Source organism: Hemicordylus capensis, chromosome 2 (assembly GCF_027244095.1).
Source record: "Hemicordylus capensis ecotype Gifberg chromosome 2, rHemCap1.1.pri, whole genome shotgun sequence".
Taxonomy (NCBI): Eukaryota; Metazoa; Chordata; class Lepidosauria; order Squamata; family Cordylidae; genus Hemicordylus; species Hemicordylus capensis.
In genome coordinates, this window is record NC_069658.1 from 354336053 (window position 1) to 354352937 (window position 16885).

Consider the following 16885-nt stretch of genomic DNA (forward strand, 5'->3'; position numbering starts at 1 on the left):
TCCACGGATACGCCCTGGACTTCCAAGCACAACCTCCAGATCAGGTCAACATCTCTCCCAAATCTGCCCTACCGGAAAAGCATTGGCGGATGCATCTAGCCATTCAGCATCTTCTACTGATCAATTCCTTCGAACCCATGCTGTAGACTAAATTATGGCAAGGCATCTGTTCTCTTTTGTTTCTTGTTCCAAAGAAGGACGGAACTTGGAGAGCAGTGCTGAACCTACACTCCCTCAGTTGGTTCATCAGCAAGCGGAAGTTCTGCATGGAGGGACTTCTTCCGCAGGACTTCTTCCGCAGGACTTCATGGCCTCTTATCGATCTATCCGAGGCCTACCTTCATGTACCTATTCTTCCCAGCCACCGCTAGTTCCTCAGGTCTTGCTACGATGGACACCACTACCAATACAGGGCCCTCCCCTTCGGTCTGTCATTGGCCCCAAGGGTATTTACCAAGCTTATGGTGGCTCTGGTGGCCAGCCTCCAGATGAGTGGGATCCACATATATCCGTATTTAAACGAGCTGCTCATCTGAGCATCCTCATTTCCACTAGCCCAAGATTCGGTGCAGCACACCCTGTCTGTCCTGACCTCCCACGGATTCCTTGTGAATCATCAAAAGAGTCACCTGGTACCTTTGCAGACCATCCATCATTTAGGGGCGATCTTCGACACTCTGCACCCGTACGTCTCCCTACCACCAGACCATCGGCAGAAATTGGGCTTCCTCATTCTCCTGCTCCTTCAGGCAACATCTGCAGACCTGATGTTGCTGGCCCAATTGCTTGTGCTGATGATCTCGTTCCTCGAGTGCACTCCTTGGGCATGCTCGCACTCCCGGCCCCTTCAGTGGCATCCCCTTCCTTTTCAGAAAGACATTATGGCCTGTGTTCACAGGGCTTACCACTGAATGTTCGGCACTCCCTCTGGTGGTGGTTGACATCTGCCATGCTGAAGAGCCTCCCCCTCCTCTCTCACTAAGCAGAGGCAACGGACGCCCTGACCTTGCCATGGCTTCCGGGCTTTTTGCATGCCTTCCCTCCCACTGCGGTGATCAGCTGTCTCATTCAAAAGTTCCACGCTGAAAGAGCAGGCCTCATCCTGTTAGCGCCGCTCCGGCCTTGGAGGCCATGGTTCTCCCACCTCTGGCAACTCTCGGTTGCCTGACCTTGGCACCTCCCCGCTTGGCGGGACCTTCTCACCCAGGGTTCCCTCCCGCACCCAGAACCACAGTGGCTACAACTGACCGCCTGGAAATTGAGTGCTCACTATTAGCTCAGAAGGGCTGTTCCCCATCAGTCTTGGCGACTATCTTGGCATCTAGAAGACCATCTACGAATTGCATCTATCAGACTTTGTAGGTGGCTGTTTCCAGATGGGCCCACAGGAAACATATCTCTCCATTGTCAGCAGGAGTTCTCGAGGTCCTTTCCTTCCTCTAGTCAGGTCTCAAGATGGGCCTTCAGCCCAGCACTCTGAAACAGCAGACCTCAGCCCTCTCTTCAGTTTTACACCTTCACTCCGGTTCTTCCTTACAGCTCCACCCCCATCTACTGAGATTCCTAAAGGGAGCATCCAGCTTGGCTCCACCTCCTAGCCATAGGTTCCCCACCTGGAACCTTAACAAAGTCCTTAATGCCCTTATGAAAGTGCCCTTTGAACCTCTGTTGGAGGTTGATCTCCGCAATCTCTCACTCAAGGTCCTCTTCTTGGGGGCTATAACCTTGGCTCACAGGTTGTCAGAACTGGGAGCCCTGTCGGCGCAGAAGGAGTTCTGTGTGTTCCAATCAGATGCTGTCATCCTGAGGTTGGATCCTACCTTCCTACCCAAGATCAACTCTGCCTTTCACCACTCGCAGGACATTGTCCTTCCCTCCTGTCTCTCCTTGACCCATCCCAGGGAGAAATTATGGCACTCACTAGACATTAGGCGTGCCCTCTGCATCTACTTACGTAGAACTAGGCAGTTTCTCTTTGTGTCCTTCCAACAATCTTCCCTGGGAGCTAAGATTTCCAAGGCCATGATTGCATCGTGGATAAAGAGTTGCATTTCCATGGCATATGAGTCCCTCAATCTCCCACCGCCTTTGGGTATTACCACATTCGACCTGAAGTGCAGCTGCTTCCGCCATCTTTGCGGCTAGTGCGTCCTTACTTGAGATCTGCAAGGCGGCCACATGGTTGTCTATCACTCCCTTTATTAAACATTATAAGATCTCTTCCTTTCATGATTCTCAGGCAGCCTTGGGCTGCACTGTACTACAAGTGGTTTAACTTGCATCCTCTCTATACCCACCTGTCCACATCATTAGCTTGGGTGTGTCCCACACTATTTGGCGGATGGCCTCCTCGGGCTGTGGAAAAAGAAACATTGGACTTACCGTGAAAGGTTCTTTTTCACAGCCACCGAGGTCATCTGGCCCACCCTAGGATCCTGGTCCACCTTTTCTGTGGTTGTATTGGTTACATCAAGGATGGAGTGTTCTTCCTGGGTGGAGGCAACTTCTGGGGCATTTTAGTGTTGTAGGCTGTTTTTGTACTTTCCTGTTTTCCCTGCCTATTCTGTGCTATGACTAATCCTTTTCTTTTCTATGGGAGTATGTCAGTCCCGGAACTGGGGTTGGGTCGCCTCCCATGTTCTAGGCTAGCCATGCCTTCAGTTCTCTTATTGATCCTGTCTCAGAGCATGAACATAAGAACAGTCCTGCTGGATCAGGCCCAAGGCCCATTTAGTCCAGCATCCTGTTTCTCACAGTGGCCCACCAGATGCTGCTGGAAGCCACAGGCAGGAGTTGAGGGCATGCCCTCTCTCCTGCCATTACTCCCCTGCAACTGGTTCTCAGAGCCATCCTCCCTTTTGAGACTGGAGGTGGCCCACAGCCCTCGAGCTAGTAGCCATTGATAGACCTCTCCTCCATGAAGTTATCCAAACCCCTCTTAAAGCCATCCAGTTTGTTGGCTGTCACCACGTCCACAACCCACACTATTTGGGTCATAAAATGTATAACAATGCTCATTTGAGCCTTAAGTCATAAAGTGTATAATAGCAACGTTTTACCTCAGGCAGCCTTGAAACAGTCCATGGACCAGTGATTCCAGTTCCACATTTCTGTTTCTGGATTCCTCTCAGATAGCTGGATTTTCATGGACTAGTCAGCCTCAGGTCAATATTATGTTGTAAAATGTCAGGCTGATATTAAACACAGAGTCATGCAATAGGAAGTTTTTCCAGATAAAAAGTATGTGATGCACTATGTGAAATGTTAGAACTTTCTTACAGAGTTCTATCAATAAGCTCTTTGTTTCTCAGTGATATATCCTTTGTTTGGTGGACATGGATATCCTCCTATACTGCTATATGCATGCAGCCAACTGCTACATGCAAGATCTGCAGATTAGATATTAAAACTACATTTACAGCTTTTAAATCTATGAATATTAAAGTGTTATTAACATGTCTGTGGTGTTGGGGGAGTTTTGGTGGGTTTTTTGTTTGTTTTGCCCAGCCCTTTCTCTTGGGCCCTGTCCAGTGTTCTCTAATTTTTTTTTCATCTGTATGCAGAATTGCGTTTTCTTCTGGGCGGGAGTATCAAGGCAGTGTGTGCACATGTGCATTCAGAATGCGGCCTTCCTGATTCAACCTGAGTGGGATCTAAAATTGAAGGAGCAGATACCACAAAACATGTGAGCACATACACTGGCCCGGTCATCCTCAGTCTTGCCCAGTGTCTGTCCTGCTTATCCAGCCAGCTTAGGAGAGAGCAGAAAGCAAAGAAACAAGGCTAGTTAGTGCTGTTGATGCCAGATGTAGGGTTACAACTCATGTTTGTCTGGATAGTTCAATTAGTGAGAAGGTAAAGAAGGAGCACATCTAGATATGTTTATAGCCGATCACATCACTTTGCCCTTATTCACACCTCTCACCTTGTTTTTCCGTATTGAAATGCTTACCACAGACTGATCAACCTACTCGTGGGCTGTGGTACCTGTGCAGGGCTTGGAGCCAGGAGTCCTGTGTTGTTTGCATTCTGATACTGTGTCTGCCTACACAAATAGGGCAAGTCCTATCTGCCCTACATTCATGATTTGAAAGTGGGAGTATTCTTGCTTAAAGATGTTTCATTTGAAAGCTGCTGCTTTCAGCTGAAACTTCCAGTGCTCTGAAATGAACTACTAAAATGGCCAAGAAATCTAGAAGTCGTGCACACCACCTCATTCCACCACTCATGGAGGTTTGCCGTGAAGGCAGACACTCGCCTTCCTTCCTCGGCAGATGAGCAGCGGCATCTTTGCCTTTGCAGCATAACAAAGGCAAAAGCCAGGAGTGGGAGGACTTCCTCCTTCCAGAGTATCCCATGCCATGAGTGCGATGGCTGCCTTCATTAGAGCAGCCATCACGCTTGGTGCAGTCACTCCTTTTCCCCCCTGTGCTGGAGCTCCTCATTGCTGGGTTGAATAGATTGCATGCTCGAGACAGGACTGGAATTCTTTTGTCAGGCTAGCTTCCTGCCACCAGAGGGCGCCCTAACCCAGTTCCGGTCCTGTCTGCTCGAGCTGGAACACGTACAAACATCTCCTCAGCATTCTAAAGCTAATTGTCAGTAACCTTCACGCCTACGTGGGCACTGATTATACCTTTCATTTGACACTATAAAATGTCCTCATTTTCAGCTGAGCAGGCGGCTTTCGGCCATAGAGTGCTTCAGCAGGTTCTGTAAAACATCCTTCCTCCCATTCTAGTCATTACACTCGGGCATGTCCCAGTAATAATAATAATAATAATAATAATAATAATAATAATAATTTACATTTATATCCTGCTCTTCCTCCAAGGAGCCCAGAGCAGTGTACTACACACTTGAGTTTCTCTTTCACAACAACCCTGTGAAGTAGGTTAGGCTGAGAGAGAAGTGACTGGCCCAGAGTCACCCAGCTAGTTTCATGGCTGAATGGGGATTTGAACTCGGGTCTCCCCAGTCAGGAACATTGATCTTACCATGAAGGGTTATTTTTCCCTGTGTCTGGAGCTCCTCATACCCACCTGGATGTATTATTATTATGAGATGGACAGAGGGTATTGGTGGAAATTAGAGTTGGTTTAGTCAGGTGGAGTCAGCTCCTAGGGTTCCTAGTGTTAGCGCTGCCTATACCTGTTTGTTATCTCTTGTTCATGACTGTTATTGTTATATATGTTGCTATGTTTGTTGATTCAACCTCACTGCCGTCTAGGCAATTCCTTCTTTCTATAGTGCCACTCTTCGCATCAGTCCCAGAACTGGGTTAAGGCACCCTCCAGTGGCAGGAAGCTAGCCTGACAAAAGAATTCCAGGCCTGTCTTGAGCATGCAATCTATTCAACCCAGCAATGAGGAGCTCCAGACACAGGGGAAAAGAACCCTTCATGGTAGGACCAATGTTCCTTTCCCCTAGCTTGCTGCCAGAAATGACGGCAGGCCGGGGGGAAGCCTGTTTAACCTAGCAGCAGTCATGCTCATGATCTCCTACTGAGGTTAAACGACCCTCAGGTTGATCTAACCTCAGCTAAATGCTGGATTAGTTGGGCTACCACATTCTGGAGCAGCTGGGAATAGAGAGCTCCAGATGACACAAGTCACCTATGTTACCCCAAGCGGCTTGTCTTGTGTGAATAGCCTCCTAGTTATATTTTCAGACCTGCTGCTTTCAGTTCTTCTGCTGCTTCTTTTTCCAGACATAGAAAATGTGTCTGAAGAAATAGGCCCTGTGTACGTTTGCAGTATATCTTTTCAAATTCAAGAACACAAATCATTTCCTTATTTTAAAATTCTCTTCTGCCAAACCGTACGATTCAGGCTCCCACACCCATTCAGACAATGGCAGACATCTCTTCCAACCATCTGGCTAACTTTCAAAATTCCTTCATCATATGATGATTATGGGATATTCTTATGGAAACTTTGGCTGGAAAGCATTTGTCATGATAATTCCTGTTCCTTTACGTGGGTGGGACAGCCTTATTAAACTGTCACTTAAACATAAGCATGTGGCAGCAGCCAGTTTTAGGAACCTCGGGGAAAAGGAAGAGAGAGGAAAAGGGCTACAAACAAGCAATATGTCACTTTGTACTGTGAGTTGGTGGGTAGGAGAGTGGGTTCAAATGCTGCTCCTGGAAAATCCTGCTACTTGCCATGCCACACAGAATTTATGCCTCATACAAATCAAAACAAGCTATATGGGTAATTTTGTTGGAACAACAACAAAAACCTGTTAGAAAACACAGAGGCAGCAGGAGTAACAGACTGCACTGATTATGGAACCCAGGTTTCCCACTCCTGAAACCAACCTCCATTTCTTCAGTTTGTCACCACTGAGATCCTACCATATATCCAGAATTTAAATATTTAATAGGAAGAAAACCTACCAAATCAAAAAAGGATATGCACAGGATTTGAATTTGCATATGGCAACTTTACCATATGCAAATGGGCAGGAGAGGATTGCTGCTTAAGCCTTCTTGCATCTGTCAAGTGTTCCCAAACCCAGGTTTGCTGCTGTGATGTAAAGTTGTGGGGCGGGGGAGGGGAGGGAAAAACTGTGGGCAGGAGAGGATTGCTGCTTAAGCCTTCTTGCATCTGTCAAGTCTAGCCTGAAAATGCCTTACATTAGGCTTATGGGGCAAACATGGGGTGGGAACCCCATGTTGGCCTTGTACCATCCGTATATTGTGATTGCGTTATCTCTTAGTATAACTTTGCAGGGAGAAGGAAACACAAAGCGGAAAGTGTTGATGTGAACAGAAGGCTTACTTTTAACAATTTTACACTAGTGTTCTCTAGTCCTGGGGATTCATGACTGAAACAATCTAAATCTAGTCTGGTTTTTCCCTCCTCTTCCTCCTTTTGCTTTCCCCCTCCAGTATTTTTCAAATCGGCTGAAAGTAGTTGAAATGTCTAAACAAGACAAGAGATTAGTGGTGAATTTCTCCTGCACAGCAGGTGATCTGACTTTTTGGCTGATGTTTTCTGACCACGTGCAGAGCTGTTCCTTAAATTCTACTTGCTGCCTCTAACAAAAGAGAAGGGCTTATACCAATGCAAACACTGTGGGAGTAATCCAAACTCTGTGGGAGTAGATCTGTCTGTTGACATTTCTCAGCTCTCCTTGCTTACATCTGACAGTTATTTGGCCTAGATTTGTAAAGGACTGATCTTATCTTCAGTAGATATCTGCAAACGCTCTATGCACAAGCAGCCCCAGTGAATTTGATAAAGTATTCATTTATTTTAAACACTCCGGTGCTGGCAATAAAACTAAAATGACTAGTGTAAGATTAATTGCAAGGTGCAGCCCAAGGACCACATTAAAACAATGTTTTTGTCTTGAGCTACTGATCTTCAGCAAGTGAGTTGCAACCCACAACTTCATTGCACCAGTGGCATCTTTTGAAGGCAATGAAAGAAAGATATTCTTTGTTAGGACTATTATGGCATGAATTAGAAAAATCCTGGTTTGGTCATGGTATGGTGGAGCTGATTGCATTTTGTGGAGCTTTGGGGTAGTGTGAAAAGCTGTATAGCTTTTGCCAACTCTGGTGCTGATTGCTGATGTTGCTTCATTGAAATGAACAAGAAATGTGGTGTTCATCCCAGATGGACCCTGGCAAGAACGCTGCTTTTGTGCCTATGGGGTGTGTGTGTGGGTGTGTGAATGTGCACACATACACAGAGCTTTGGGGAACAATGGGAAGAAAGAATTATTTGGAATTTTTAGAAGTTAGTGTGTGTATCAAGCCCTTTTTGTTCATGCCTGGAGTTTCCATCCACCTATATGAGGGCAGAGCACTAATCTGGGATTTCATCAAGAAAATGTCCTACCTCTAGTCAGTATCCAAAAACAATAGAGAAAGTTTTCATCTACCCTAAAATCTGATCTTACCCCAATCCTCCTTTTTTGTTTTAAATAATAGTATGCATAAAATGAATCCATATGTCTATCTAAAGAGGGGTAAGAGAAGTGGTGTGGCTTGTTAAAAAGAAATTTGTAATCATGTCTCATGTTCCATTTACTTATGCATGTTTTTAACATTGCAGTATAAACCACCGGAAAACAATAATATCAAGCTCTTCAGCTTGTTTTCACTTTTCCCACAGAAAATGGAAGATATGAAACAGATGAATTCTATTTGCCGATTGAAAGCTTTTTTCCTTCTGGTGAATTAAACAGAGCTGTGGTGGAGAAAGCAGGTCACAATTAGCATGCTTATTGGCCTATAATTTTCTCCCCTGCTTCTTGGTCTATATGGCCAGCACTGTGATGAGCCCCATTGCTTTCCCTTTTTCTTAAAAGGTTTTTGAACCTAAAAAGGTTTTTGCAGAAGTCCACCTTGAAAGAGAAAGAGACTCCTTTTAAAGGAGACATCTGCCCTGGACCAAATAAGTTCTTAAAATGAAATATTAAATCTTCCCAGGACCTGTTGGTAATCGTAATGTCATATGCATAATTATCTGGGGTTGGTTTGGGGAAAGGAAGAAAACCTAACTGAATTGCACAGATGATCAGAGTCTCCATTTGGCTCTGTGAATATATCCAGAAGTTCAATGCAATGATGGGATCCATTCTTTAAAAACAGAGCTGGATCCTCCAAGTACCCCAGCATGCATTGTGTTTGCAGCAGAGAGGCAGTACAGCAACAGCTTTCCTCTGACAGGCCCCTTTAGCTGCAGAACTCTATGACAACATGGCTGCCAGCAGCTGGGAAGATTTTCTAGTAGCATTTTCAACACATAACCAAACTCTGAGGTAGGGCAGCTTCTATTTTTGTCCTACCTTGGTTAGTACCTATGTAGAAAAATCGGGCTATCTAGGGTTGGAAGTGCTGACTTGGGAAGAGTTCCAAGGGTTCTCACGACCAGAAATAGCTGGCTTTACTGCCTCCCACCCTCCAGTTCTTGGTCATGAGAATGGGCGTTTGCACCTGAGAAATACAAGAGGTTCTGAGATATTTTTTAGATGTATGGAGGATCAAAAGGCTTCTTTGATGTTCTCAGTATCTGTAAAGACTGGAAGAGTCTTATTTTCCTTTCTGTCTTTAAATGAGTTTTGTACTGAGACATGGTGGCTGTATATAGTATTCCAGGTGTGACACATCATGGATTTATATAAGGATACAATGATGTTGACATTTGTTAGCGCTGTGTACAAAAGCAAAATTTTTATTTTGGAATTTGCTTTGGTGTTTCCAAGTAGTCTGTGATTTGACTTGCTGCTTCTGCTGTGTGATTACCTTCCTTTTGACCTCAATTCTGGAGGATAGCTTTAAAGTGGATCTGAAGATTAGCCCAGCGTTTTTGAAAGTGGGAAGGGAGAACAACCCCCTCCCACACAGTACTCTGAGGGTCACCCTTCCTGCCTTCACTCCAATTTCCAGGGTGCAGCCCTTCAAAAGGTGTCAGAAAGACAACTAGCAGAAATATTTGCCACTGCTAAGCTCTTAGGCACCTTTTGAAGGTTACAGTTTGGAAATTGGGAGTGGGGGGAGGAAGGGTAATCCCTTCCCTCAGGGTAGGGTAGGGGATAGTCAGGGTCAAAGGGTCCCCATGAAGGGTTGTTCTACCTTCCACTCCTACAGTTTGCCGTAGTTGGCTTTTCACACCTTCAATATTTAGATTAACCTGAAGCCACATCAGGAACCTACAGTGTGTAAAGCAGGGTTTCTCAACGTGTGGGTCCCCAGATGTAATTGGACTTCAACTCCCATAATTCCCAACCAAAGACCACTGGGGCTGGGGATTATGGGAGTTAAAGTCCAATAACATCTGGGGACCCACACGTTGAGAAACCCTGGTGTAAAGCACCAGTTTAGAGAATGCACCAGGATGTAGGTCCAAGTTCACATATTGTGTTGACAGTTTTTTAAAAAGAGCTTAAGAGACATAGCTTCTGTTAAGAAGCTAGTTCACTTAAAGAACTTCTAGTAAAGCATTGTGAAACATAGAACATAAAGCTTAAAACATGATTACAATGAGCTTTGCATGAAAAGTAACTTAGAGGAGCTTAGTCCTAATTCAGAATCTTACCACAGCCATGCAGCTACTGAGTTTAAATCCCTTTTTTATTCTGTAATTTCTCATGAGCAAGCAGAAAAATCATAACTAACGTGTCAGCATGGATCTCTCCTTACAGAAAACTAGCTGGGACATATAACTTTGTTTCGTCTTCTTTGATCTGTAGTTATTCTAACTCAGATACGTAATACATAATTAACCTATTTCATATAGATATAAATTCCTTCACTAATTATTATACTTGAGAAACGGAGAACAATTAGATAATCACCACATGGTTCAAAAGTCTGGTTCACGAAAACACCTCGAACACTTCTTGGAAGACATTGGAGCTCTTCTCATGATCAGTGAAAAAAGCTCCAGGGCCGTCTGCAGGGAAGGCAGGTTTAACCTACCTTCCCCACAGATGGTCTCCTTCCCCTTCCCTTCCCTGGGCGGGCAGATCGCCTGCCCAGATAAGTGGCGGCTCCCTTGGGATGTTGGGACATGCGGCCACACATCGCCCCTCCCCCCAGAGCGCCAATATTACACTGCACGAGTGCTATATTGCCCCCTCCGCCAGTGTGCCACCCGCGGCTGACACGTGATCAAAAAAATGAGGTTAAGGGAGCACTCACTCCCTTCACCTGAATTTAAAGGGAGGCTCCTTAGGCAGGTTTGCTGCCGGGATCAGGCCTGAACCTTTCGGTTCACACGCATGTGCAAAACCAGACTGGGTTTCCTTAGCCCGGTTTTGCATGCCTGTGTGAATAGCCTCATTGGCCATCATTTTCTCGGCCAGCGCTATCCTCTTTCTCTACAATGTTCAGACTGCTGCCCTTAAAAAGGAGCTGGGGGGCTTAGGACAGCAGAGGTTTTTTTGCTGCTCAGTTTCTGAGCTCCTTTTGAAGGAGGGAGTTAAAGTAGATCCAGAACTTTGGACACATCAGCTTCACTTTAATTTTCAGTCACTTTCCTAGCATGGGATTTGCTATCTTCACTGCTGCTGCATACTGATGTTTTTGATGTCTTTATCACTATCACAAATTCTCTTTCCTAGTTAGTTGCTACTAGTTCAGACCTGATCAGTGTAGTTACTGCCCAACACGTTTGAGTTTTGACCTTCATAATTGTAAACTGACATGGAATTTGCTTTTGCTTTGTTTCTCTTGCAGTGGAATCTGGTATGTGATGATGACTGGAAAACCCCCTTAACTACATCTTTGTTTTTTGTGGGCGTACTGCTTGGATCTTTTATATCGGGACAGCTCTCAGACAGGTAAAGTACATGTACTCCAGAAGCACCATGGATGGTTGTGTGTTATGCCATTTGGACTAAGCAGAATGACATTGGGTGCATTCAGACATTGTGTGGAACATTGTTTGCAGCCAAGCTCCACACAGTTGCGCCGGGTGTGTGCTGAGTGGGTTTGGACATTGCAACCAATCTGTGCATATCCTAACCTAGAAAGGAAGTAGGCACTCATGCGTGGATGGGAAGGGGAGTGCCCACTTCCAGGGCTGAGGAAGGTTGTGTGGAGCTTGGCTGCAATCGAGGTCCTGTGTGATGTTTGAAGGAGAATTCCAACCCTAATGCTCTAATCAAAAATCAGAGATGCTCATTCAGCAGTTCATCAGCAGACTTGAAACAGTATGCCTGACTCGGGGACAATTCTTCCTTACATTTTGGTCTCACATGGGCATATCTTAGTAATAAATATATGCATTCCATATCTCCCTTGCTGCTTCAATCTACACTTTTATGCCTTTAACACTTAATATGTTTATGCATGTGAATTTTGTATTGAAATATGCAGTAGTAGTAGTAGTAGTAGTTTATTTTCGGCCACTGACCAGCAAAATTTAGAAAAACAGATACATAAGTTTCATAAAATTTTCTTTTAAACTTAATCTAGTTTATGACTGTCTTCAGTGGATAGTAAGACTTGATTATTCAACTACATAACATGGTCTTAGGAATTCTACTAGCAATTAGGCAGAACTTGGCAGCTACATAACATATTTTGTCATCATGGCTCAATAAAAGATAACACTGGGGCAGAGCCACCATTGAGCGAACGGGTTTGAAGAACCTGGGCCACTGCCAATCAGGGGCCGTGCCTGGCGCCCCAGCCACACCCCCTGCATCTGACATCAGATGCAGGGGGTGTATCTTTCCTTGAAAGTGGGGCCGCACAGCCCCATTTACAGGCTAAATCCCTGGCCACCGCTGCATTCACAGCATGGCTGGAGTGGCTCTCCCTTCCTAAAAGGCAGGGAGAGCTGTTCTGGCCACGCTGCGAATGCAGCTTTGGCTGGGGTATCTTGCTTGCGAACGGGGCCGCATGGCCCCATAAGCAAGCCCCGCCCCTTGCAGCTGATGTCAGATGCAGGGGCGCGGCTTAGTGGCTGTCATCAGATGCAGGGGTGGGGCTAGGGGGCCATGGTGGCAGACTGGACCTGGGCCGCTGCTGGCCTCCTTCCGCCCCATCGATAACATATATAAAAATCATCAAAACAGCCTGGAAGATTTGATAAATATTGTTTGGGATAATATGCACACTGCAAATGTCCCTGTAAAAGCTCCAATATAATAACACATGCGCTATTGTTTCAGTGGCTCCTGAGATGCTCTGCGAATGGGATTTTGTTAAATCTGCCTTCAAGCATTGTAGTGTGTAGAACATGGAACCATGTCTGGGTAAACACCCTGGGATACTTCACTATTGTATCTGGCATGGTGTATATTCAAGGTTTGATTCCCTAACATTGCTTCCTTTGGGCTAAGGCTTTGATCAGTCTGCTGTTCTAAGTCCAAGACTCTTTGGTGGAGCACCAACTTGGCCTGATCAAAGCCCATCGCTATTAATGCTTGTGGTGACAGGCTGTTTGTTTCTTTAAAATATTTATACTGCTTGGGGCAGCTCACAACAATAATATAATAACAGGCCATAAAAATGCAACTAACATAACAGGCCATAAATGTGCAGCCTCTGCTTGAGTGAGTGTTCTCATTTAGAAGTGAATTCATCCACATCCAACAGTGTCAACCCCATGGAACAAAGATTTAACTTGAACCAGAGCTTAAATATAGAAAACCAAATATTGGATTCTATCTTGAGGAGACCAGCCTCCAGCTGAAGGACTGTACTGGGGACACCATGGCTATTTGGAATAAATTCCTAAGGAATTCAGAATGATTGTACCGGTTCTAATACTGAAAAATTAGAATATTGAGCAAGTTGGGCACCATATAGTAGAAAAAGCCAAAATGGCTGATTTAGACTTCTGTGCATTTTGTAGCCCATAATCAGAATGGGTCTTATGACTGCCAGAAGATTGAAAGACTATACCTAAATACTTGAAACAACTGACTTGCTCAATCCTGCATCTATCACCAAGCCAGTGTCCTTTGGCGCTTTGCAAACCTCATGATCTTCTTGGTTTTGGTACAGCATGCTCCTTGCAAAAAAGAGCAAGGGAATTAAGAGCCCTTCCCAAGCCAGTTGAAGTTTGAAATAGAATTACAGCATCATCTGCATAAAGGAGAATTAATACAGGTTTAGAGGCAAATTTTTGAAATCAGAACTGGCTAAAAAGGCAACCAGAGAATTTATATAAAAGTTAAAAAAGAGCAGTGCTGAATTCCAGCCTTAATCCCTCTAGATGTTAAAATTGCCTTGGGGAGATGACCTGTTGCGGTACACCTTATTTTCAGACAGGTATTATTGAACCATGCATATCCAAATAGAAAAAGTGAAGGTCAGCACTTGGTTTATTGCCCTTCATGTAACTCATGTGGGCCCTTTACATCCTAGCTTGGGTCCTGGGGGAAATGACCTCTAAAATTGGGTCTTAGTAAACCACTTTTGCACCTGTAACTCCACCAGCTATTTCTTTATTTATCATCGTTTCTGCAGCCCCACTGCAAAAGGGCTGATTCACAAAATACTTTTTTCTATCTATGACTCTCAAAATCTATTTAGAGAAATTAAGTGTTTTGGCAGATAGGTGGTTAGAAGACTTTAGAATAAATGAAATTGATAGACATCTCAAAAAAGATTTTTAAAAATCTCAATGACCTCATTTAGTTAAAATGAATGAATACTGACTGACCCATAGCTCTGGGCCAAAAGTCCCTTGGTGCCCCTATAGATGCTAAGCTCTAGTGATGAAGATTCTCATATTCCTGACCCTTAACAGCTACGTGAACTATGGAGGGGCTGGATCATCCCCTAATTCAGCCATCATGGCTCAGTTGAGCATATGAGCTTTTGGAGTCGTAGGGATGCTCATAGTTTCAAGGGCTTCAGGACAAGACATTCACATCTCTTGCTAGTACTTGGGTGACTTGGCACTAGCTGGAGCAGCAACAGCAGCTGTCCCTTGGGTCCTGCACGTCACAATTGTCCCAAGTAAGGCTCACATGGGGGAAGGGCAAGATGGCTAATAACTCCATGCACAAGATTACTGGTCAGGATCCCTGGCTTACATGCTGTGCAGCTTTATGACACATTTGAAGGAGGCATAGATGACTGTGCAGGGAGCAGGGCAAATGGCTGAAAAGTGCCCCTCCTCTCCATGAGTATGCAGAAATGTTCCCTACTCAAACTTTTTGTTTGGATCTAGGCCATTGTCTTTCAGTCTCATTAAAGAAACCAATCTAACAGATTTGTGCTCCCCTTATAGTACATGTCTGTAATAGCAAATGTACTCCCAAATGTTGCTCAAGAAATCTATTCCTGGAGATCCTGTTTTACATCAGTACTTTCAGATCAGCTTTCCCTAATGGAGCAAGTGTGTGTGTTTGTGTGCATGTGAGAGTGTGTGTGTGCGCGCACGCATGTGTGTGCGCGCGCGCACACACACACACACACACACACTTCAGAAATGCAAAGGAAATGAATAAATAAATTACACCAGGGCCAGCAGCTGCAATTGGAGAACGGGATTTCTTCACTGTATTCACAATCTGAGTTATAATTTAGGCAACAAAATGCAGTTGTGAAGACTAAAGCTTACAACCTCGGGTAGCGGCAGGGGAGTGTTCTTTGCTTTAAACAAAAAGCAGCTTTGGGAGGCTGAGCAGGGTGTATGCTGAACTGTTTCCTGATCTGCCATTTTCCTGATTAAAATCCCTTTCCAACTGCATTTTCCCTTGCACAGTTCCAGGAGCATGTTTACAAGCATAAGCACACATCCTGAACCCCAGAGAGCCTACCCAGGCTGGTTTTCATTTTAAAACAAAGTTGGGGCTACATCCCATACATTTCTATGTGTTGTGTAGTTTGCCCCTTAAATTGGAGGAGGGCAACCGTATGCTTTCTGTATTCCCCCAAACAGGATGACTTTGACACTAACATGCCATCCATGCTTCAACCAGAAACTAGGCTTTGCACTCAAGAGTCTTATCTAGCTAAATATGGGAGCTGCTATATATTTTGTGGCTGTAGATATATATCTCTTATTGGGAGAAAACTGTGGAAGCAGTGACATGCTGCCACCCTGTGTTCATCTAAATAAAATCCTGATGAAGGCAAGCCAGTCTGGTGGTACCAACTTTTACTCTAAAAAGACACTGCAACTCTTAAAAACTGCAACTCTTGCAGTAAAAAATGCAAACATAATTGCAGTGACCATTCACGATGGGAGTAATTTCATTGCAGCTTTGCAGTGTTTATCAGTTCCTTTGTTGAAGAATGGCAGCTTTCTGGAATAGCAGATTTTCTGGATTGCTGTAAAGGTTCGGTTGTTAATGTTGTTACAGTTTTGGCAGCAGCAGCTGATAACTACAGTGATTATAATCTGATTGCACTTTGCTGGTCTTCACTAAGCCCCATTCCCATTAGGTATACCTTTGAATTTGGGCCAATGGTACTTTTCAGCAGTGCAATAATATAATGTAGGAGGTCTGTAACTGTACTTCCGTTGATGTGATGAGCATAATGGGTTAATTACTGTCTAAATTTACACATCTGCCATTATTGGGTGAACACTGTTATTCTGTGGTGATGAACCTTTGGTAAGTATGTCATAATGATATGTACAAAGTGTGAGATACTAGAGTAGTACATTTCCAACTCCCTTTTACTTGGGGTATATTTGCCTATAATCTACTAAACTGAAGAGCAGTACAGCACAGGAGAGCAAGTGGGAGATATGCTACAGTTAGAACCATAGGACCTCCTCCCTTCTTACTTTTGCCAGTTGTGGCATCTGTGGTTCAGGTTGGCCACCCATGTTGTACGTAGTGGTCAACATGACAGGCAGCCCTATTTTGACATGAGGGACCCGCCATGGACCTTGAAAGGCAGTCCCAGCAGTGCCATGAGAAGGGACTGTTGCACAGTGACTTAAATCTGTTTCAGGGCAGTCATGCAGCACTACTTCTGTTGTTCCCAATGGAAGTAGTGCTGCATCACTGCCCGGAAACAGATTTAAGTCACTGTGCAACAGCCGAGTTGTGCTACACCATTGGGACTGCCTTTCAAGCTCCTCAGCAGTCCTAGTGGGTCCCTAAGTTGAAAGTATGGGTTTTCATCCTGTCGGCCAGTATGTCTACGTATGATTGGTTGCACATTTAGCTTTTATTGAGCTGGACTAATATGTATCCAGATTGAAAGTTCTGTTAGTGCTTACATGGCCTTTCTGATAACTGTGAGTCTTTAGAATGTACTCTCTAGTGTAATTTTCTAATTTTTAAGAAATGGAGCAGATAAAATGTTCAAAGCCGGTGTTCTTATTGCTGTGAAAATAATGGACAGGTGATATAATGATTGAAGATGGGTATTGCTTAGTCAAAGAGTACTTAATAATAGTCCTTCCATCTCTTATGACACAATGGGCAGCAGCCTCTTTGTAGG

The 16885-nt window shown here is 44.6% G+C and overlaps 1 protein-coding gene across 1 annotated transcript in view; it reads left to right on the top strand.

Moving 5' to 3' along the window:
* The window catches only part of SLC22A4 (solute carrier family 22 member 4), a 79487-nt gene that overhangs the window by 22406 nt on the left and 40196 nt on the right, over positions 1–16885 (top strand). Inside the window, exon 2 of the mRNA XM_053301217.1 lies at positions 11198–11301. Within this exon, the coding sequence (XP_053157192.1) occupies positions 11198–11301 (104 nt within the window). The remainder of the gene's footprint in view (positions 1–11197; positions 11302–16885) is intronic.